We start from the raw sequence: 24,785 nt of genomic DNA on the forward strand, positions 1-24,785 counted from the left end.
TCTTTAGGCGGGTCCTAACCCGAATAATGGCAACCGCAATATTCATTGACATGTAAAAGACCTTTTGCCTATTCCTCGCATACATAAATTGTATAAAATTATGGAAGTAGTATAGAAATATGAACTTTATTGGTATTTATTAAATGTCAATTTCCATTGTCGTATATTTTATTGACTAAGGCCTGTCTTAGTCCTTATTATAGTTCTATCGTCTACAAAATTGCATTACTATACAGTTTTTTGTTGTTTATATTTTCTATTCGATCCCGTTATACTTGCTGACTTCCCATATACTTTCGTGGTATTAGTATTGATATACATTAAATTCACTTGCTTTTTGTCAACACATTTATTTTGTATTTTTTTTTTTAGTTTTGAATAACAATCATATATTTTTCATTTTTAAATTCAATAGATTCATGAAGTAGAATAAATATAAAATTAGAATTTTTTTATATATATAACTTTATAATGATTCGATGTCGTTCTACCTAAAACGAAGTCGCAGATCATGAAGATACTATCTCAGTAACAATATTTTCAGTCTAGCATCGAAGACATCCAAATTATAATTACAATTTGAATGAAACAGGCAAAATGTTTAAACCCATTGCTATGCTTGTGTAAGAAAGAAGCCTATAAAAGTATGAGGAAAGGATAGAGATTCTTCAAACTGTATTCTATAAAATACTGAGTGACTAGTAATTTTACTTAACTATCTTTGATACCAGATAGCCCTTGAGTTGTATTGATAGCAGTCCCATTACGTTTAGCCAAAGGAGTTAGGATTTACAGAAATTTTACTACACGGCGTTGGCTTACTAACAGGGAACTCTCCTTCTAGAAGTTGAAGACTGTATCGCGCTATAATACCAATAAAAATAATATATACTTAATAAGTTAAATATTCGGTCATTGATTCAGAGTAATGCTTGAAAACACAATAGTAACGTTTTGTTTTAAGCTAAAATAGATGTAATATGCCATTCGATATTATTTTTTCTTAAGCACGTTATTGTTAATATCAAGTACGACACCAATCGATATTGCAAGTTTATTTTTAACCAAATAAAATTAACCTTAGACACACTGATATGCCGATATGCTCTTCTATCAACCAGTGAAAGTTCCGATAATCCCTTATCCTGATGATTCTAAAGATACAATCAGAAAGAGAAATATTTTAAAATGATTGTTTTCAACTGGGTATTTTATCTCGAGAAAACAATAAAAAAAATTAATGAATATGTTAAGAAATAGGTTTTTTATCATCCACTGTTCTGTTACTTTTTGTTAAAAAATATTTAATTAATCACCAGTACCAATACCAGTCTTAAAGTAAAAGGTCCTTGGTAATGTGACATTGAAGATTTTCTATGGATGACAAAATCTTACAATCAAGTGCTATTATTACAGCATGGTAAGGTTTTTTTTGTGCTATTATAAAAAATCTGTATAATTCAAACTTTCACATTAATAATATTAATAGTATAATGAAATAAGGATTTTATATTGCAATAAAAAATGTATAATTCATTTCTAATTGAGTAATATTGGCTGTCTTCCAACATTTCAGCAGTAAAATTTACATTTAAAATCATCTCGATTCTCAGAGGGAATCACGTCAAGACGCAAGACGGTTCCAGTTATGATCGCTAACATCGGAAGATAATGGTTAACTTAGATTTCAGAAATTAAATGTAATATGAACTATGTTATTATTATATCTTCCAAGAACTAAGAGGCTGCACAAAAAGGTTCATATATTTATAAAGTTGATTTAGTTTCCCGATTGTGCCATGCCATAAATATTTTTACTGATTGAAAATATAATAAAAAAGTTAATATAAAATTCTACTTACAATAACTCATCAGGCAATAACTCATAAAATTTGTTTAGTAAGACGTCATCCACAAAAACATTTAGATTTAGTAGATCCACATTTGTAACATTTATCGCAATTTTATATTCAACAGAAGGCTGAACGTAAAATCCATTGTCGGCAACTATCAAAACGGAATTGGCACTTTTCCAATCCTAAAAATAACTAAAAATTTCGCTCCGACAAAATACTACCTTTTATTTATTGTATCTGTTAAAACCTTCCTTCCTACATGTACTGATACAGTCAGAGCGTTCATTTGTCTGATTCAAACTCGTTTAGGACTCTGTTACAGCAAAAGATTTATTTATCAGTTTATTTCTCGTTTTTCCGTGATTTTTGGTTAACGGGCACTGACGTACGAAATCGTAATTTGTTATTACAACAAACTGTAATATATCTAGTTTGTAAAATGTAGTTAGGTAACCACTTTTTTCTGCGTGTTATTGAGAAATATATTAAATTACATTACAGAGAAACATACACAGATCTAAGACTTTCGCGATTATTCATTTAAATGAAACTAATAGTTTTCGGATTACTACGCGTATAATATTATTTTAAAAATTACATACTCCCGACATTTCAGTTACTTTACAGCACCGTGATCACAGGCAAACGAGTTGTAAATGTCTGTCAGAATGTCCGGCAGAATACGCTTTCGGTTTCACGAGGTCCTGCGGCCTGGTTAAGGACATGGGATTTTCTATTTTTAAGGAAGGGGTCTCAGGTGCTGGATAGATTCCAGCCATCTTCTCTATTGAAATTGGGATGTTTTTTAATTTCAATATAAATTTATTAATTTACAACAAGTAGGTGTATATAAACTCGATTGTGACTGTGGCTTGTCATACACTGGACAGGCAAAGAGGAGCATTGGTACAAGGGTGAAGGAACATCTCAGACATTAAAAATAGGCGCGCGGCGAAATCAGCAGTTTGTGAACATACAATGGACAAACCAGGCCACTACATTCGGTTTGATAAACCATGTCCCAGACCACACCGCAGGATCTCGTGACACCGTAAGCGCATTCTGCCGGTATCCAGAGCGGTACGCCAGAAAATTAAGAAATCGTTGGCGGTGGATGCTAAATAACAAAGCCAACTGACACACAGTTACATCTCGTTTCCACTTTCCACTTTCCATGGAAAAAAATATTGTATTGCACATACTTCAAAGAAAATAGTGATATTAATAACTTTTTATTAAATAAAATTGTGTATAAAAAGTTAGAGCTTCCTAAAAGTAGAAAAAGAACTTTTCAAAACTATGCTACCTTTTTTCTCAGAAATTGCTCATCAAGAATGTTGTGCGTTGTAAATTAAAAAAAAACATAAAAAGATAATGTTAATCAAAGAAAATTAACTCGTTTCGCCTCTGTTTCCAATTTGTTTGAAACCTTTGATGTGCTTCAGAGACGAAAGGAATTATGATTTATATTTGGAGATGAAAGTGTTGGGATTTTAAGTTGCTAATATTATTTACGTCAAACGAATATTTTGTGAAATAATACTCTCAATTAATGGACAACTAGAGATATTTGATTTGATTTTATATTATTCTAAGCCGTATTCCTGAGCTTGAACTTCAGAGTAATATGAATACCTCTGTTATTAGAATCTTTTAGCCAAGCAATGGACGTAGCTGGACGTTATGTAACTAACACATACAGATTAACAAAGGACCTATGTGGCAATAAATCTTTATCATCGTATTAACATAGTCTTGCAAAATTAAAGAGATCAGCACGTTTTAATTTCTTCCTTCCTAATTCACGTTCTTTTTAATTAAGACTCATTACACTCATTCCAAATAAACACCTAGGGTGTTAAGCTAGCTTAATAAGAATAACAGTTAAGTTAAATAAAGGGACATTCTTGTTGATTCTTTGCTACATATATTATATTACTATTTCTTTTATATATTTTTAATATGTTCTTTTAGTTAATATATAAATATTAACGTTCAATTTTTTTTAGGATTTTTTTGTTATTTTATACTTTTATATACTTATACATTACGGGGCAACCTTAAAAACAATTATTGTTAAATAAATAATAAAAAAACTTATTTAAAATAAATTAAAATTAAATCTTCTAAAACGTATTACCTGGGATTTGGAAAACAATCAGCTACATGCATTTCATGCAATGCGCAAAGTGAATTATTTCCTGGGGCGGGGGGAATCCCGGCAATCCCGGCATACGCTGTCCAGCCGCCGCGGCGCTCGAGCGTCCTCCCGGATCCCGGGATACGATAGTGATGTGCTGTGTGTGTGTTGTGTAATTTTTGGAATACGTTCCGTACATGGTAAGTTATTATTATAAGTTTAATTTTTTTTTATCATCAGAAAAAGTTTACGAAACTTTACAAACAATAATTTATTTAAATTAATTAATTATAATAAAATCCGAATATTTAAATAATAGTTGTATAAAATTAATTCAGTTTCAATTTATTTATTTTCATTTTATTTATAATATCTTAAGCAGAATATAGTTTTTATCTGATAAGAATAAATCTCTGGAAAACTATACGCTTGAAAACGCTGTATTTAATTATTAATAAGTATTTAATATACACACTAATATATTTAGGCACTAATATATTTACAACATTTTTACTCGCAATTTTTTTTTATTAATTAAAATTTAAAAAAAAAGAACGTTAACTAATATAACAATAGGTTATCTCAAATAATTCATAAACATTAATATCAATCACTAATAAACAACATTGTATTTATTACTAATGATGTCATTAATTTTCAACTAGAAATGCTTTACCCGAATTAAACTTTTTTCTTACATTATTCTGAAAATATGTTAAATTTCATCGAAGTTAAGTAGCAGAATTTTTGCTTACGTTCCTCATTTCAAGCTCAGAGCTAAGCCTCTTAAGAGTCTCGTAAATTTAATAAGTTAATAAGTCCTATAAATAAAAATTTCGATATTTTTTTCATAGCCATTAAGAACCAATAATATTATGTATCCTACAAAATAATTAGGTCCATGTTATTGATAAATTGTGAAAATAATGAAATAAATTTGTAATAAAAAGTAATAATATTCGCTGTATTCAAAGGGTTTTACAAAACGAGCCAAGTACGAAGTACAATACGATACGAAACAAAGGGTTATCTTTAATATAACGGAATTTTTTATTCAAGAGAATAGAATAAGCTTGAAATGAAAAATTCATTGGGTTGTTTAATCATAAAACATGAATATTTAAGAAAATTTAAGTAAGTGTTGACGTGGAATTTAAAATTTTAAAATAAATAATAAATATAAGGTTGCATGTAGGTTGATGAAACGTTTAAACATTTAAAAAAAAGTGCCGACATAACATTACACGGAGAAGTTAAATCATGAAAAAAAAACAAAATACAGTTTAATATTTCTGGAATTAATTTAATTTTAAGAATAAATTTAATAAATTAAGATTTGTTATTTATTATTTAAGGCTTCTTCAACTCGGTGTTTAAAAAAAATTACCTTCATCTCGTATTAAACTTAAAACATTATTTTGTTGGTTGAACGTTGTCTACTCGAAGAATGGAAGAATTTTACCATGTGTGTGTAAATGTCTTAATTTTTTATATAGTAATAATACTACAAAAAGAGTTCTATAGTATTACAGAGATTTTATATTAAATAGTATTAATAAAAGTTCGAAAAAAATAATTAAAATCAAAATAAAACCGGTCATAGAGATTTCTAAATGTGCGAAATATTAAGTGAACAACCCGTAAGCTCTGATCTGAAATCAAATATGAAAACATCAATTACTGGAAATGTTTAATAAATTCATATTCACTAAAAATTGGTCAGTCAAATGGCAGAAGTTTTAATCGGAATCAACTTTAGTTATTCAATGGAGAATTTTTGTTAACATTTTTATATTTAAAAAAAAATCCATTTCAATTTTAAAGTCATTTTTGTTTCACTGTATCTGAATATTGTATATCTAATGTTAAGCTTTGAGATGTTTGGTTAAAAAAGATTGCGGAGCCAATATTAACGTCAAATATATGCCTTTTAAATGATAAGTAGCCTTAGCAATGATAGTAAAAGTATTCAATCTTACAGTAGAATAAAAAAGAAATCGTCAATGTACAATAATAATGAGTAAAATAAATAATAAAAATATTTTAACATATGAAATAAAATTCATGAATCGGCCAGAATACTGAATATTTAAATTGATATTCTTATATACAAACAACCTAACATTAAAGTTGTAGCAAAAGTTAATCTTTATAAAATATTTCGACTATATTTTAATATTATAAAACATTACAAAAGGAAACATTAAGACGGTCCGTGTTTCAGTTAAGACATAAGTGTTCGTCGAAAACTTTGTGAATCACATCAGCTTTGCAGCGCTGTAGAGCGCAATAAAGCTTACAGAGACTTTGTATCCTTGTATAATCCCGTATATTAACGGACTCACAAATAGCTCCTGTCCAGGATTGTGGAATTTTTATTTAGGTTACTAAAAATAATATATAATAATGAGATAGTGTTTATTATGATAAAACAAAACTAACAAATACTGGGAGGGTGCTGTTAGTTGAATTACATAAAATTAATCAAGGAGCGTTTGTCCATATGTTCATGAATAGAATACATTATTACTGAAATTTTACATTAATATCGTGTTCCTGTACAGTATTAATTAATTACTTATAATAAAGGACTTCGTGTCTAGATACAGTCCGTCGACTCTCTGGAAATCTCTCACACATGACATGATATACATTTCTTAATAGCTATCTTCAACTTAAATTCGTAACTCAAAATACTGTCCCATTTGCAAATAACATCTTCGAGCATTTTTCGTCTAACTGATACCCTTTTTTCGTTTAATCTTAGCTTAGATTATCTTTCATAACGCATTTTTCCACTTATTTAGGTTCTGATGGAAAATCTTGTTAAATATATTTATTCACATAGAACACGTAACGAGACTGTTATAGATTTCATGTTCGTGTATATAAAAATAGAAGCCCATTTATTTCATTAAATTTATTTATTTGAAAAAATATCTTTTTCTAAATAACATTCCGTATAATGATATAAATATCAAGAACTCGTTATTTAATATAATTTGGATGTTTTTAAGAGAATTAAATATCTATTTACTGTGTATAAGATTGAACTTTTATTATAAATAAAAAATATATTCTTTCGTAAAAAAAAAAAATAGTTTTTTGTACCTTTTAGCTCAAAAAGTAAAAATGATGTAACTTGCAACCTAGCAGGTATAATCTAACCTGAAACTTTTATTGGGGATCGTAGAAGGAATTGAATCGACTGGTGTCAAACATTCGGGGGATAAATAAAATTGTTTCTTATTATAGTTTTATACATATCATGAGATAATATACCATTTTCTTGGCTCATTGTCGTGACAACGCTCCTATTTTCATATTTTTATGACATAGAAAGACCAACAAAGTGTGACATTTTTGAAATTTTTTTTTTACTAACACCGTTTATATATTTTTAAATAAAGTTTGAAAATGTGTGCTAAGGACATACAAAACTTTTAAATAAAAGTGATAAAATAAATTTAATTTTAATTATAAGTTTTTATAACATAAAATAAATTGTATATTTAATAAATTAATTAACTTAACACTGAGATTATTACGCCACCATTAATTCTAGAAACGAAATCCTCAGGCAATTTGTAAGGCAAAATAATATGATCTGTTTGCTCAAGATCTTCTCATAAAACAAGTATTTATAATTAATTACCGACAGTGATGTCATCATTTACGTCACATTTGATCTCTCTTTGAGTTCACTGTAAATAATTGTTATATAAGAATTTAATACTATCCATAACAAATTAATATTAACACACTGATCACGTACCGTTTTCAAGGATCATATTAATTTCAGACTTAATTTATAACGGAACGAATTTCATTATCAAAATTATTTAGTTACTAAAAAATGTTGAAAATTAAATTAATAAAAACAGCTCTAGTTTAAACATCGATCGAATGTTGTAACATAGAATTATTGTTTAGGTGTCATAATAAAAAAAATGCCAAATCAGGTTGCCTTAATATTTCAAAATTACTTTTGAGTACGTGAATAAAAAGTTATAACTGAATTTATTATCTCATATATTGTTACTGTTTTCTCGGTTGGGAAGAGAATTCTCTTATGTCTTAGTCTTTTTTAGCGTTTCAACTTTTTTTAAGCTCAGCGACCTACGCCTTTTTTATTAGAAATATGTTCAAATATAATTGAGAGTTGAAAGAACGTTATGTGATATAGTGCTTGAAGTTGAAAATTTTTGAAATCACGAGTTAATCTTAAAACAACTTCTTTGGAAAAATAAACGATTTTCACATGACGAAGAGATTAGAAGTGTAATTACGTGTTAATTTATTTTTTGTACAAAAATAATTCTAGATTAAGATTAGTATTACAAAATAGTTTTATTCTAAATATTTTTTACAAAACCTTTATTAACAGTTATAAAATTATAAACATAATAAAATTTTAATTTACATATTTTAATTAGGTAAGAATCAAATCGTTTGTTAACTTAATTGTTAGTTAAGTAAGAGGCTGGTCGACTGATTGGCCTTACATAATAAGACGATGCAACTCAAATAATTTATCACGGCTGATGGACTTGGTCCTTTGGGAAATTAACCTTCGAAATAAAATGTATTAATGAATAAGAAGAAGAAGGGTATTCCTGTATGTATTAGCTACAGTATTTTTGTTTTATACAAAACAATCCAGCTATCATACAACCAACGATCAGATCATATTATCTAGTCTTGTGGTGAACTAAATAAAAGAATGTACGAAAAATTTACTGATAAATTTCGTATAAAAAATACTTCAATGAAATCAATACAAATAAAAATGGCATTAAACTAACCCTTCAGGAAGCCACCGAATAAGAGACATACAGTAAAATTTGTATTGGCAAATCTTATGAAAAGTTTGGTTTGAAATTTCAATTACAGCATTTATTACTTTTGTAATGAAGCATTGAAAATATATATAATAAATCTATAAAAAATGAATGTTTGGGAAGAGAAATAAATCATCTTGTTATCGTAACATGTAAATAATTGATTTAATATTATTACTTACAGTAATAACATGCCTTCATTGCACGTTTTATGTCAGAAAAATCCATATATTATTTTATCAGTTTATTTATTAAATAAATTTATTTATAAATTAATAAGCGTTTTAAATTTTGCGTTTTTTGTGGATTTTATTAAAAAAAAAATTAATTTCAGTCTGACACTTCAATTCATATTCAATGGTGAATTAAAAATACTTTATTATCAATTATAAAATATACACAAAAAGTTATAGAAGAAACCGCATAAGAAAGACAGTTCTAATAAAAGTTTTCTCGTTATTAGTTCTTTTACGTGAGACTTTATATAAGAAAAAGTATTCTGGAGATCAAAAAAGAAACCTCATACTAACTATCAAATATGAGTATAGAAAAAGTTCCAAAAAGGTAAAATTATATATATATATATATATCATAAATATTAAAGAATTTAACTGCAAAAATTTTCGCTTCACTCGTATATGTTGCAAGATTTTCGATTGGTAATATCATATAAATATTATTTTTTTCGACAACACATTCGTCTAATCATAACCAGATTATAAAACACACTAAAATATGAAAACTCTTTTCGAAATTAAAAGAAATTTATGAGTAAGTGAGTCTTCCACTATACGAATGTATAATGTACATTCCGAATGTATAAAAGTATAATTAAACAACAGTACCACTCAAAAACACTGAAACTTCAATGTGAATAGTGAATATTTTGTATAAAGATCTGCACGAAAATTTCCATGCATTCCATGCTATCCGCTACACATTAAGTTAAAAATTATTTCGTTTAAGAAGTAAAGAGAATTTTAATCCACTGGAAAATATTTTACTTTATGAATGTTAAGAGAATTTCAGGTTTTTATTTTTAATTGAAAAGTATATAATGTACGTTTATGGTATAAAAAATATTTAGACGAAAACTTTAATGTTGTTGGTCCAATGGAAGTTGTCAAAATTTTAATAAGTGTGCTATAATCTTCAATCTTCAATCTTGATGCTCTAATAAGGAAGCTTAATAAAACGCAAAATTACTTTTGTTTTTTAAACTGTGGTGACTTTTATGGGATATTTCAAGAGAATACTTTACGAAATATATGAAGTCGAGACACTTTATTGACAGAGTTATTTCTCTGTCAAGTCCTTAGATTTAATATTCGCAAAATACTATGGTCTTTAGATAACTCAATTCTGTTATATTTAATAAAATATTTTTTTCCGAATATGTAATTTTTTTCTTTAATTCCATTCTTACTTCATATAGTATAAGAGTTATTAGTTAGAGATATAGATATATATACAAATATGTATACTTAATGTATACCAAAGTAAAGAAACTGTAACAATAATTCCATACTATAACTTCTCAAAAATTCCAACCAATAAGGATACGTAAAGGGAATAAAATCGTCAAATACAACGACTTATACATGTTTTCTATGTAATACGTATTTCAATATTGTGATGATAAAAATTTAATTACTGTTATAGGGAAGGCATTGTTTGTATATTGTACATGTCATAAATATTGTACATATCCATAGACTCCTTTTATAAAACTCAAAAACTCTATGTACATATTGTATCCTTTTAATAAAAGAAGTACTCGGTTCTCGATACTCAGCGGCCGTTAATGACCGCTTAAAAATACTCTTAAACTAATATACAAACTTTGTTTACAAGAATCACAGTGAAACCGCTAATTTTGATGCGTATTGCGTCCGAAATAGAAGAGAGGAAATAGGTCATGGCTGAAAACGAAACTTCAAGAGAATATGGTTTTGACAGGTGTTTATTTAAAGTATTGAATTAAACAGATGTCTTACATCTCAAGTGTTTAGTTTTATAAAATCTGATGTATCGTGATTATATAACAAACAGCTTAATAATATAATAAATATAGTAATAATAATAAAATTATATTAAATTTAAAAAATATATTTTTAATTTCATTTAACATTAAGTTTAGGAAAAAATCTGACCTATTATTTTCTAAAATAGCTGAAACTCTTTTACTTCTGGACTAATGTTAACTAAACAAAGCTAAAACCATCGCAAGTAAACTGACTTTCAAAGGAAATAAATTCCATGGAAACCCATCGATCCATTTAGGGTTACGATGCTAAAAACAAACACACACGACATCCCCATAGTTTTACATCGGGCTTCAATAACATGATTAGTACAAAACAGTGTCTACGAACTACTCAGTCTAAAAAGAGATGTTATAGGGGCCAAACTATTTGTAGTGAAAATATGCCTTTGAAATGCAAATTGAATAAAGAATGTCGCAAAATAGGCAGTACTGAGAGAAATAAGTTCGCTGCAATTCCAATGAATATCTCTAGGCATTTCATATTTCTGATTATGACATATTAAAAAATTTAATAGATTTATAGGAAAAAAATAGTTTTAATAAATTGCAAGAATCGAATCATAATCCACGGTTCCTATAATTACAAGACATAGTTTAAATTACTTCAATTTTACAAACTGATCATTTCTCAGTGGTAGTGTTAGTACAAGTATTATTCCATTGTTCACAATTATTTTATAATTAAAAATCTATAAAAATATTATATTATAAAATGCGTTAGTTACAAAAATCTTTTTGTACGTATTTCTAGGATTTTATATCCGCATTAATATTGCAATTTAAAGTACCCATGTAATCAGAATATACTTATTTTTCCTCATCGAATGCCATAAATATAATAATAAGATATGAAAATGGCTGTATATGAGTCTATTTGGCTTGCAACAAGCTAGTTCTGTTTGCAATGTTGAAGTTGTACTAACTTTATTACAATGCCTTGCAATCGTTTGTTTGAATGTTTACATTTGTAGGTCACTTTTATGAAACTTTAAGAGAATATTTTTAAACAAAGCTTTAGAAAAGTAAAGAAGCATATTTTTCCGTTATATTTCGAAATGTGGACGAAATAAAATATTTAAATTTCAAATTAGTTGACCTCATACTACAATTGTTATGAAAAGTTAAAAATTAATAGCTACTAAACGAATATTTTTGTTTTATCTAGCGGGTGAGTAAGTTACGCGTCTAAAATTAGTTTGAATATAAAACGATTCTCACATAAATTAACCATTTCATTGATACTAGAGTTAAATTATGAATAAAACAGCTATTTCATAAAACTGAGCCGCTGTATCTGAACGCTGTTTGATAAGATTTTTTTTAATTTAAACATAGTAACGCCATAATAAAAACGGTAAAGTCTAGAGTAATTGATTGATAAAGAGAGATTTTAATGTCTTAAACTAAGATTCAGCCAATTCCCTAACGGAACTAATATCAGCTCTGTTTGTGCTCCGAAACCACAAAATCGATGAGTGCTTTGTAAATTAGTGTGTAGTGTTGGTTTAAATCCATTAAATTTCAATTAATTTGTGCAAATAATAATGCTTTATTTGTACTGTTTAAAATTATATTGGTTTGATTGTGGGTTAATCTTATGAAAGCGCGTATAAGTGAAGGAATGCTTTATTTTTGGATATAAATAGCTTGGAAATGAAAATTACATGAAATTGATATGATATTTACTTGTAAAAATAAGCTGTGAACTAAATTAGTTATATTTTTAGTAGATGAGAGACCTTTTTTATTTTTATTACGGTAAGGGTTCTTGAGAGTTGTAGATTTGAAACGATGTTGTTAAGCACGCTACGTTCATATCCCTTGACTAATAGGTAATATGCTTTTGTAAATCAATGTATTTGTGATATTTTAATAGGTATACGTGCGAATTCCGGGATATTATTACCGTTTTTGCGCATACGTATGACCACAGTACGATCGAGCTAGGCCAGAAACTCAAAAATAGGGGTACCTAATGAAATTAAATAACAAAGACCTGGAGAATAGTCCTTCACTCACCTTCAATGTAGAGAAAATTCTTTTAAATTCTTCAATAAACTTTTACAAGTGTTCGATTGGCCAAATAAAATCCTTATATTCGTTCACCATTTTATTGTTTTATAACTTTTAACAATTACTATATATCACTTTGATGAAAATCGATTAAAATCACCGATGCAATTCTAACACAAAAACTATCACTTTATCCTGTCAGAGCCTCTGTGATTACTAACCACTGTATGTATCCTGACAATAACTATCTCTTTATACACAATCATAAGTTTAAATTACCCACTCGATTAAATTGTGACAAATTGTTAACAAATATCCACTACCTTAATGCTATATATTTCGGAGGTTAGTAAATTAAATAATAATATATTATATTATATTATATGTGTGTATCAAAATAGTTGCTTTATATTAGTGACTTACGTGGGATGTCATGTATAGAGACTAGAACAATAGGAATATCAATAATACAATAGTATTAATTATAAACGATCAAAGGTTTCAGGATTGCTTAAATTTTCCAGGAAAACCTGTTCAAACAAGAAACCAGTTACTCAAAAATTAAAATACAACGCTTTCAGTGCCAAGTTGTCAGTACAAAATAAAATTTAAGCCTTGTACTTTATTTGAAGGATCAAACGGTTCAGTGGCATTTATGTTCGAAAAACGACCCATGAAAGTTTGGCTACGTACCAAGTGATCGGATCAGAAAGACGGGGTCAAGATAAGGCACAAATAAAAGAAATAAACTTAATCTTTAGAGGAAAAGTGAAAAAGTTTTAGGAACACCTTATCTCAATATTCCAACTAAAGTTACCGCGGGTCTTCAATATATGTACCTAATACCATGTATACGAGTACGTAGAGTAAAAATTACCAAGATAAATTTCATCCTTCAAAACTCACAATAGTATTTTTGTGATACTGAAAAAGTTTAGTGTTTGGTGATAACCTTATAAAGTAAAGAAAATGAAGGGGAAGTAACTGTAAATAATTAGTATAATAAATAAAAACTTTATAGAGGATCTCTAATGTAGTCGTAGTAGCCTTTTTGGAAAGTATTCACACTGATTGCCCTAACAGTAGTATCAGATTACTAACCATCGCAAGGGAAATAGTTTCTAGAATTAAGCACCTATCAAATAAACCTTAAAAAATGTAGTCACATTTATAATCTTTGTAACAAAGTGAAAAATTATTCTTTTTTTTTAATAAAAACACTCCTATATATAACTACTTCTATTCTATTACGATAATCATCATCATTATCATCATCAGCCTATCGGAGCTCTCTGCTGAGAAAAGGCTTCTTCTAACATGGAAAAGGTTAGAGCATTGATCACCACGCTTGCTCAAGACGAGTTGTCGATTTCAATCTTATCATTTGAAATTATAACACCAGGTTTCGTCACGATGATTTCCTTCACCGTCAGGCATTGGTGTCTTGATGTTCTTAGAAAGTACATATAACTTGGTACTTGCCAGGTTTCGAACCCGCGCCCTCACGTATGAGAGGCGGGCCTTTAACCTCCAGGCCACCACGACTTCTTTACAACAATTTCTGCACTCAATTGAACATGAAAAAAATATAGTTATTTTTATCAATATCCAAAACTATATCTATTGTATTATATTTCAAACACTGAATCAGTTAAATATTTTTAATATAAATCCAAATATACACATGTGCATGAAAATAGCCGGAACCTCTCGCTCAAAGTGCATACACATTCCTCATTCAATCACAGATAAGAAAATATTGATGACAATTCACAAGTTTGATAAAACCTCATCACAGAATGATGCGTCGAAATAAAATCGAATAAAAATAATTGGTACAAAGATCTGAGTTGTTTGTCCAAAATTTATTGAACATAAACAAGCAGATAACAGTATTTCTTGGAACAGGAAAACGAAATATTATTCAGTGAAATAAAGCTTCTTTGTATTCTATTCGGTCATTTACTCCCTTAATGTTGTGAATGGAATATTTGTATTCTTATTCATTCACGCAATATGAATCGTGCTAGATTCTGTATCTATTTAAATGCACGCTGAAGTGACAAGTACGCGGTGTGACATGTTGTTTGGATGGACAAACAAAAGCTTAAAAAACTATCCATGTTCCACACTTTGGGATATAAAATTTCAGTTCTGTCTGAAGTGAAGAAATGCCAACAAAAAATACGATTTTCCGCTGAAATCTCAAAAGTACGTAAAGGGTATACTTTATATTTATAACAAAATAAAAATTTATATCACCAAAATAAAACACGTATAACGAAAACGACATTGTATATCAGAAATGAATGTGTATCATTTTCATGTTTGACAAGTTCAATGAAAGGCGTGAGAAACAATTTCATCAACGATTTTTAAAGTGGATATAATTAAAGAGTAAAAATGAGTAAAGTAAATCCACTTTGATGGTTGGCGTCAGAGCAATAAAAACTGCAATAATGTTTTATTAAATTCTCCTGTGATTTATTTGTTAGGGAATGTTACAGTTGACGAGATTGATATGATGGAAGATTTTTGTACAAAATGTAAACTATTTACAAGATAGTAAATGTTTGTGCTTCAATGAGTATTTAAACATTATTTTATAAATAAATGAATCGTATCCAACATAATGCAAAAAAAGTAAACTGAAAATTTCACAAAAGTTAATGACTAAAAAAACAATCTGTAACAAAGTTATGAGTAACATCAAGACAATTAAATAATCATAAATGTGTGTAAGTTTTGTTACATGCATATATAATATTTATTATGAATATAATCCGTTCGAGAGACATTGAAGCACAATTTTCTTGTGCTAAATAAATACTTTCATATCTCACATTATATTACAATAATATTGTTATCTTATAATATAAAATTAAACTGTATATATCAGTTTTTCATTAACTACTTATTATATTCGACCTTCAATGACAATTATTTTTGTAGCTAATGAGCTTATTTGGTTATATTTATTTATATACATACTACATTTATATAACAATTCAAACCATTTTAACTTTCGAAAAATATCTTAAATAACTTCAACGTTCAAAGTGGAATGAACTTATGAAAGGGAAATTGGTAGTCGGTTCTTTCATAAGCGACCTTTGCGGTGTTTTTGCACTTCGCAGTGGAAATTTAGAGAGAAATCCCGAACAAAGGGGACTCATTTAAATAAGTAGTTACCTTACAAATGTATTATTCGTTAAACGCTTAAAAAGGTGGAAGTTAAAAAGAATGGAATGACTTTAAATAATGAATCAATGACCTTCACCGAATTAGAGCCTCAGCTGTATTTTTAAAAGCATTGAGGCTAAAGGTTTTAAATGAAAAGGCAAAGAAGATTATTGTATTCAAGTTAACTCGCCTTTTCTCTCTTCGTTGTACGTAACTCTAACGTTCATAATTTATAAAAATATATAGTTTTCGTTAGATTTTTAATTGGATTTTATATTTAATTTTTTACGTTGTTTCCGATATAATATAAACATATGTGAAATTTCATTTTCAATAACTGTATTAAATACCAAGACAACATAAAACATTACTAAGTAAAATTCAAAATGCTAGGTAAAGTATTAACAGTAAATCGTTAATGGAGACATAAACTTTCATAATACTCCTGTGTGTAATAGCCTAAGGGGTGTATTCTGCAAGTTTGAAGCTATGGGAATACCTTTACTGAGAATGTTGCTGGAAAGTCAGTACAAACTAATGGCTGTCTGCCCAATTGATGGATCATTTAAAAAACCGTGATAGCAAATTCTAAGAAATTCTCTAAATTTCATTAAAGATTTTGATACAAAAAACAATGCTGTAACAATAAAGTAGTTATGAAACTTTCTAACAAAAAGAGTCCAGGAAAAATTAAAGCACTTAGTAACTTTAGATCGTTGATTAATATAGTTGCAGAAGTGCGAAAACGAAAAAATTTTTGCACTCCTGATATTCATTGTTTCTAGGAAGGAACAGGAAAGGGGTCAACGCTCGGAATAGCGTGGCGTAATGCCAGCAGAACTAATTCTATACGCATTAGAGATTGCGCAACAGACAAATGCGGTATGCGGAAATCATTGTAAAGTCAATTTATAAAATAACATATCAATAAAATTCATATAAAACGGAATTTGGACATGGTCTTCTATGAAAATATTTATTCGGGAATGTCGCTCCTTCACGACACCAAAAAGTCCGTGTGATTATTTTCTTGTAACACTTGGATACAATACATACATACATAATACAAAAAACAAATTACATTCGTGTGTTATAAATCTTATTTCAAGATATTTAGTATTATACCATCCATTCAAAAACAATTTATCATTCTTACAAATCAAAGGATGAAATAAAAACGGGCATGTGGCTTCATTAAAGTGAGACATTGGCCACTATGTCGTGCTCGTATAATGAAATACAAGGAATATGGTTATAAAAATAGCCTAACAACATCACAGTCTAAATCTGGACTTCAATTAAAATCTGTCTCGTGTTTGACGCATCATTAAACGTTCACAAAGTCTTTCTAATTTTAATCATAAACAAAACTCTTTTGATAGCTGACATGAGATTTATTTTCTAATTTTGTTATAAGTGTTCAAAATCAAGAAGAAAAAAAGTTAGAAAAAAATCTATCCGAAGAATGACAATGAAATATTACTCTACCGAACCATTACTTATCATTTTGGCGAAGAACCTTTCCACACATTTCTTTCAGGACCATGTGGTTTTTATCCAAAAGAATTTACTCCTTTTCGGGTTACTAATTACTACAGTTATTTTAGGCACTTTAATGAATTTAGGTAGCAAAGTAACATTTATCTTTTTCCGTCAATAATTAATTTTAACTGTCTAAAATTTATCACTGTTTATACGATAAAGACGAAATCATTAAATTAGAAATACCCTTTTTATATTATTGTTTTTCTTTTTTAATGTATAAGAAGAAGAAATATTTTTATGAAACAACATTTCATTAAGAGCAGGCAATGGTAAAAAAATATTAAATCACAAGTAAAGAGTCGGTAGACAAGAAACACTTAGAGCTTCTCAAGCAATTTGTAAACCTCGAGATTGTAATACTAAAATAGTAAGAAAGATTATATTGTTTTTAAACAACTGTACAAAAATGTTTGAGATTCCTTACTATTAGTAGACTAAATTGGTCTGAAATCTTGCGATTAACCTCAATGGCAAACAAGATCTTAATTTCATTCCATCATATATCTTAAATACAATTCACTGTAAATTTGTATTACTTAACACGTCCTCGATATGAAAACTCGGCTCTTTCTGAATTGAACATCTAAGTTACTGCAAATTCAATGGCAGTTACCTGACCCCGCTTCACTTAACGCTTTTTTCACAGGTTTCATGAGTTAAAAATTCCGAGGTCATTTGAGGTCATTTCAAAAATTCTTTGAAATAAGTGTAACATTTATGAAATTTGTTTTATATCAATATTTTTGAAATATTTTAATCGTATTGGCAAAAAACGATTTAAGTGTAAATGTTGACGATAATTTAAAGCCTTTTGAAGCATCGAATGTATTTGAAATGTTCCGTTTACAAGAAATAAAATACCGTTGTTCTTTTTCAGCTAGTCTACAATCAAAATTATATCACATATTAAAAGCATGTCGAAACAAATTACAAATCAAATACTATAATTGATAAAATGTATTAAATAATATTGTTACCATGAGTTTCTTTTAAATTATGCAATAAAATTTTATACTTACTCTTAAAGCTAACTTGAAGCAGGCAAAAAGTTGATATTTAAAGTTAAAAATTTTCTAAGCGAGTGAAATTATTAAAAAATTGTCGCAAAAGGATAGAGCGGGTATAAGAGTCTTTTAAATACTTTTTACTTTAAGCCGTATTTATTCTGTAAAACTTTACTTCTCACTTGCAAAACCACGTATTTCAACAACTTAGCTAATATATCAAGTCACGTTTGTAACTAAGTTGAAATGTTTCAAAGTGAATTAAAATCCAGAAATATTTTTCTAGTGGAATTTAAAAATAGTATTTTTTTTTATCTGGTACTTAATAATGTAAATTCTTCCAAATGATTTGGATACTTATAAGTATATTTTATAGCACATGTATTATATATGTACGTACATAATTATTACAAAATGGTCTTGCTCGACAGAAAATATTAAAATGTATAGAAAAGTAATTTACATCAAACACTTACATTTCTAATAATTGTGTAAGGTAAATCTATGCTTATCTTTTTACATAAAATTTTATACAAATATTTGTTTGTCAAAATTTTTTATATTCTAAAACTTAGGAAAAAAAAATAAACTATGATTTTTGGATACTACGCGTTTTTATTATTGTGTAACTATAGCTTTAGCTACAAAAAATTCTCATACATATTATGTGAAATCATTTGTTTACACCTGAAATTGTTTTTGATTATTTGTGTTATAAGGAATAACAAAAATAAAAATATAAACTTCCTCGGATTTTTCTATATTCGTCAATATTTGTAGAAAATTTCTTTGAATAGCGTTAAATTCAACCGTAAAAATTTAAATTAAATAAATAGATAAAGCAGTCGCGGTTACATAAGACAAACTAAAAATGTGCTTATGACCTCGTAGCAAAAATGTATTAAGAATTCACGATAAAAATTTTTCGAGTGTAGTAAATAAATCAAATACTAAGGAGACAACGTTTCAATTTCCAGAAATTTATTGAATAACTTGTAGGATCTTATATAAACTATAGGAATGCATTTTTAGAATTAAAATGCATAATTCGAGTTAACCAAATTTAAAAAATCTTAACAAATCACAAATATATTGAATTTAATAAATGGTTGAAAGAGTATTGATATAAAATTTGTATACAGTGAAATTTATTTGTTTATTTCTCGTATTTTAAGCTAAAAATTTAGTTTAAACAAATTTTTAATTCACACCAAACTAAAATATTGATTATCAGGATTTTTATGTTTTATAATAATATGTACTTCAATTGAAATTAGTTATCTACATAGTATTATAACTAAAAATAAACTCCTGTTTTCAAATTTAGAGTCCAAATATACATAAATTTAAAAATATATATAATTCATTAAAAAATGAATTGAAATGAGAATATGCTAAATAAATTACAAACTATAATGTATCTTTTTGTTGCATTCTATACATAATATTAGCCTCTTAATATAAAAATCCCATTTTTATTTGTACCACAAAACCTTTTTATACGTTTCTTTTAGTATTCTTCACGAGTACAAAGATAAATGTTTTAGATTCAGCACATTTTTTTGGAGCTAAAATTTTAATCTTCAGGGATAGCTTTTATGTAACATCTTCTAGATGTCTGTTACATGTATATAAATTATAAAATAAATAAGTAATGTACTTTGTAAGCTCATTTTAAAAAGGTTATCAACAAGCACAGATAAAATCGTGAATCATAAAATTTGTGTATTTAGTTCTATAAACATTTGTGCAATTCAAATTGATATGTTAAATACGTCAAGGAATTTTGAGTTTGGAAGCAAGTGGACAAGACAAATAGTTCCCAACCATTAATCCCTCTAATCTTGACAGAATTCTACGCCGCATGGGAGAAACGGTATACCCGTTTGTCAAAATAAAAAAATGAATCTGGCTCTATAGAGATTGTAAATTTAGTTTTATGTTATAACGTCTTCTAAAATACTATAATATTTTTAAATTATCTGAATTGAAATATAAAACGTAGAAAAATAATTGATTACAAAATTATAGCGTTTAGTTTAAGTTCAAGTCAAAAATAAATTAAGATTTAGTTTTCCACTTATTAATCCGATATAAAATGTTTGTTGTTTCAGGCAAAGAGCAGTTGTAAACACTAATCCGAAATGAGATGAGTATGCGCGTCTCTTGGGCCAGGTGGTATTGGATAGTTATCTTCACAACGTGCACCGCAAGGACGGCCAGTGATTGGCTTGATTGCGCCCACATTGTGACCTGTCGTTGCAAGTGGTCCTCGGGAAAGAAAACGGCCACGTGTGCATCCAGTGACTTACGCCGCCCACCATCTCTTTCTTCAGATATCCAAGTACTGGATTTACATGACAACCCGTTAAGAAATCTACCACAAGAAGTTTTTTCGAATATTGGGCTCCTTAATTTACAAAGGATAAATTTACGAGCAACTAAACTTAGATCTATACACGCAGATGCTTTTTTAGAATTAAGGATATTAATAGAAGTTGATTTAGCTGATAACGATTTGGCGATATTGCCACGGAATATATTCAGAGGTAACGAGAGATTACGTCAAGTGGTATTGAGTAACAATCCATTAACAGTTTTATTCACGAACCAGTTTCCACCGCTTCCCCATTTGCGGATGCTTATGTTAGATGGGTGCAGATTAAGACAAATTCAAACCAACGCCTTGCGCAATTTAAAATCTTTAGAGACGATAGACTTACGAAGAAACCAATTAACATTCCTACAACTGGCTACTTTCCAGCCTGTATCTTTGCCAGCTTTAAAGACTATGTTTTTATCTGGCAACCCATGGCGTTGTGATTGCCGATTGCGCGAATTTAAGGATTGGTTTTTGGATAGCACTTTAGGCACAGAAGAATTAGTATGTGTGGAGCCTTCATCTCAATCTGGAAACAAATGGAGAAACGTGCCTAGTGATATAATGGCTTGCCCTCCTGAAATCAAATCAAGCACACTGGTTGTTAGAGCAGAGGTAGGTCTAGCTGCTTCTTTTGGTTGTTGGGTCCATGGAATTCCAAAGCCTTCAGTTACTTGGCTTTTAGATGGTGTGGAAATTCATAACAGTACTATCGATTGCGATATTGAGGAAACAGATACCATTATCGAAGAAAATGATGAAACCCTTGATCGAGTTGCGGGTAGCGCTAGATGGGTGAATATTACTTTATTAAATGTGACTTCAAATGCAGCTGGAGAATGGACGTGTATTGCCAATAGTGTAGCGGGAGAAGCTAGAGCAGTAATAAGCCTTGTTTTGCCTCGATCACAAACAGCTACAGCTCGAACTGCTCCAGGTATACCGCAATTATTAGGAGTGGTTTTTGGAGCTTTAGGAGCTTTAGCGACATTAGGATTTATAGCAGCTATAGCTTGCTGGCACTTGAGAAAAAGAACAGTTCCATCTAGTCGAAGTTTTATGGATCAAGAAAAGCGGTTAATAGATGCATCTGTTGTAATTAGTTGCGACCGTTCCATTGCTGATATGGCTTCACCGTGTGATTTTGAACTTACTGAAAGATCATTGTCTGTTGATGACCATCCGAGAGGGTGTAGTTTTGATCCTGTTCATATTACAATTGAAGGCACACCAGGTGCATTCCCACCGCCACCAGCCGAATTTGCAGTTCCAGTTCCTTACGGCAATATCTTTATTTCTGTCCAAGTATCTGGAAGGAGTGAACCAGCAAAATATCCCGATTTGTTAAGCGGTGGTACTACGTTACCTCGAAGAAGTAGAACATGCTGTACAGCACCAGCATACGACAACATGGGTCCGAGAGTTACAGCAACAGGAAGTTCGACTTGGTCTTTACCTGGTGCTTCAACAGATGCAGCTGAACAAACGGAAACCCCAGTCCTGACGTTACCTCCACCACCACCAGAATTTGTTTCACTTTAGCAAAGGCCTCTGGTACTAGACGCTGCAAATTTGAGGTGACCTAGTACCTAAAACTTTTTAAGTCAATTAGACTTTTTCCAAATTTTATTGTATTTGTAATACGATAATTTTAATGTGATTTAAAAGAAAAATGTAAATAGTGCGTGTGTGAACGATGTGAGACATCTTGTGAGATTTAAATACGTAAGATTGTTATCATATTCGGGGGAAATGTATATTACAGAGTTTGATGTGCTACAAGAATTTTGGACTTTAAATTTAAAAAGCATTTAGTCTACTGATTTCTTTACTAGATGTTCCTTTTATGACTTCGCGTATGTGTCTTCCCAACTTTTGTAAATACTGTTTAGTCATGTTTACAAACTTCCCAAATATAAGACTGACCTCTTTGTCTTATTTTCATCCTCATTGTATTTTAACAACTTTAAGTACGACTGTTTATAGCTATGTATTTCATAGATAAATGATAGCTTCTGAACGTTTTATTTAAAAGCAAATATTGTACGAATAAAACAATCACATTACAATTCTTTTTATGTTTTATTATATCCTTGGAAATTTTAATGTATACTTTTGAAAGCTACATGCTAATATTAATAATCATCATCACATAATAAATCATAATCAGATGATAAATTAATCATAATTTAAACAAAATCTTTGTGGTATTTTTATAGTGATTTTATTTTTAATTATGTGGCGTTCTATTCAAGGGAATTTCTGATTCATTCTGGTTACTAGTGGTTACTTAAACAGCAAAAATCTATTTTTCATTATTACATAGTCTTATTATGCGCATATTTTAACAAAAATCATCTTAATGTTGTAGGATATTCGTAAAATTATAGAATAGCCATTTTTTTTTATTATTACGTATGTTTAAAATCATTACGATTAATGAAACTAATTATGTTTTATTAGCATCTAAACCCCAATATGTTTGTTGGATGCAGTACTTTACCCTCAACAATTTTTTCTGGACTATTTATATGCGAAAATCCATTAAGTATATAAAAGGTTTAACATAAACAACATTTTATGGAGTATGAAAGACTTCAAAATAATTAGGCTATACTGTATTTCTGGTGTCTTGTTACGCAATGCGCACAATTATGGTAAGTGCATTCTGTTTCTCCATAGTCCTTGAATCCGTAGTAATCTTTGACCTACTTTACGTGATTTACAAATTTTCCCTATTAATTATCCTTTAACCCGGATCCAATTCAGTTTAACATCGGAACCTCTTTCTGTAATATATCATTTTCTTTTGTCGTTTCTAAATTTATTACAGTCATATTTCACTTATCATGTCTACTATTAAAATGATGATAGATTATAGTCCAAGAATATGAGTGAACAATAAAGTATAATCTTAATTACAGTCCTAATATTATCATTACATTACTGTATATCAACAACATAAAATTAAACGTACAATAAAGAACTAAGAATAATATCATTCAATATAAACGAATAATCACATAAAGCGTTGAATACTTCATACATTTTGATAAATTTTAGATTACACCATCATTTGTAATGAGATTCTTGAATCGCTTTCATTGCACTTCAAACATTTTGTACCTAACTTTAATAATTTGGAAAGTAATGATGGTAGCGATTGGGTCAGACCTAAAAGTTATTTCGGCTGTAGACCTTTCACCAAAGCGTACCAAAACAACTTAAGCTCAACATACGCTTTTATGAAATTGAAAGACATAAAAAACGCATTTAGGCTTAAACTTAAGTGAGTTATGAATGTTCTTTCATAAAAGTAAGATAACGTTTTAAAATTGTTTAGAAAAGATATGAACTTATAGTAAATTTGGTCTTAAGATTATTTTATTTATATCTACATAATAATTGAATAACTATAATGTAAGTTCCAGTGATTACAAACAAACAATTGTAAATTATATATATATATATATTTCACAAATTCATAGACTGGCTAAATACCTGTATAACACCAGTAAAAGTAGCGAATTCAAAAAACTGCTAAATAATGTTTCAAGAAACTATTTCAATATTATGTTATATACGTATAATACACATATACTGTACAAGTTTTAGTTGACACATGATATAAGTTACACACATAAAATGGAAACAACTATATGCTAAGAACTATACATTGATATCTGATCTAAGCCTTGGGCACATTCAAAAGCAATTTAAAATTATGAACAATCTGAAATCAGTTCCTAATATTGTACATTAACAAATAAAGAGAT

At 28.8% G+C, this 24,785-nt stretch overlaps 1 protein-coding gene across 1 annotated transcript; it reads left to right on the plus strand.

Annotated features, from left to right (window-relative positions):
* The first annotated feature begins 4,097 nt into the window (after positions 1-4,097).
* LOC116774424 (leucine-rich repeat-containing protein 24-like) lies at positions 4,098-23,081 on the plus strand. The gene is made up of 2 exons (XM_032667153.2): positions 4,098-4,196; positions 20,744-23,081. The coding sequence occupies exon 2, from the start codon at positions 20,779-20,781 to the stop codon at positions 22,549-22,551; it is 1,773 nt and encodes a 590-aa protein (XP_032523044.2). The 5' UTR covers positions 4,098-4,196; positions 20,744-20,778; the 3' UTR covers positions 22,552-23,081.
* The last annotated feature ends 1,704 nt before the right edge of the window (positions 23,082-24,785 follow it).

Source organism: Danaus plexippus, chromosome 26, assembly GCF_018135715.1.
Source record: "Danaus plexippus chromosome 26, MEX_DaPlex, whole genome shotgun sequence".
Taxonomy (NCBI): Eukaryota; Metazoa; Arthropoda; class Insecta; order Lepidoptera; family Nymphalidae; genus Danaus; species Danaus plexippus.

Bases quoted from the DNA above. Each gene is read 5' to 3' on its own strand.
- LOC116774424 (XM_032667153.2), top strand. From the start codon at position 20,779: ATGAGTATGCGCGTCTCTTGGGCCAGGTGGTATTGGATAGTTATCTTC.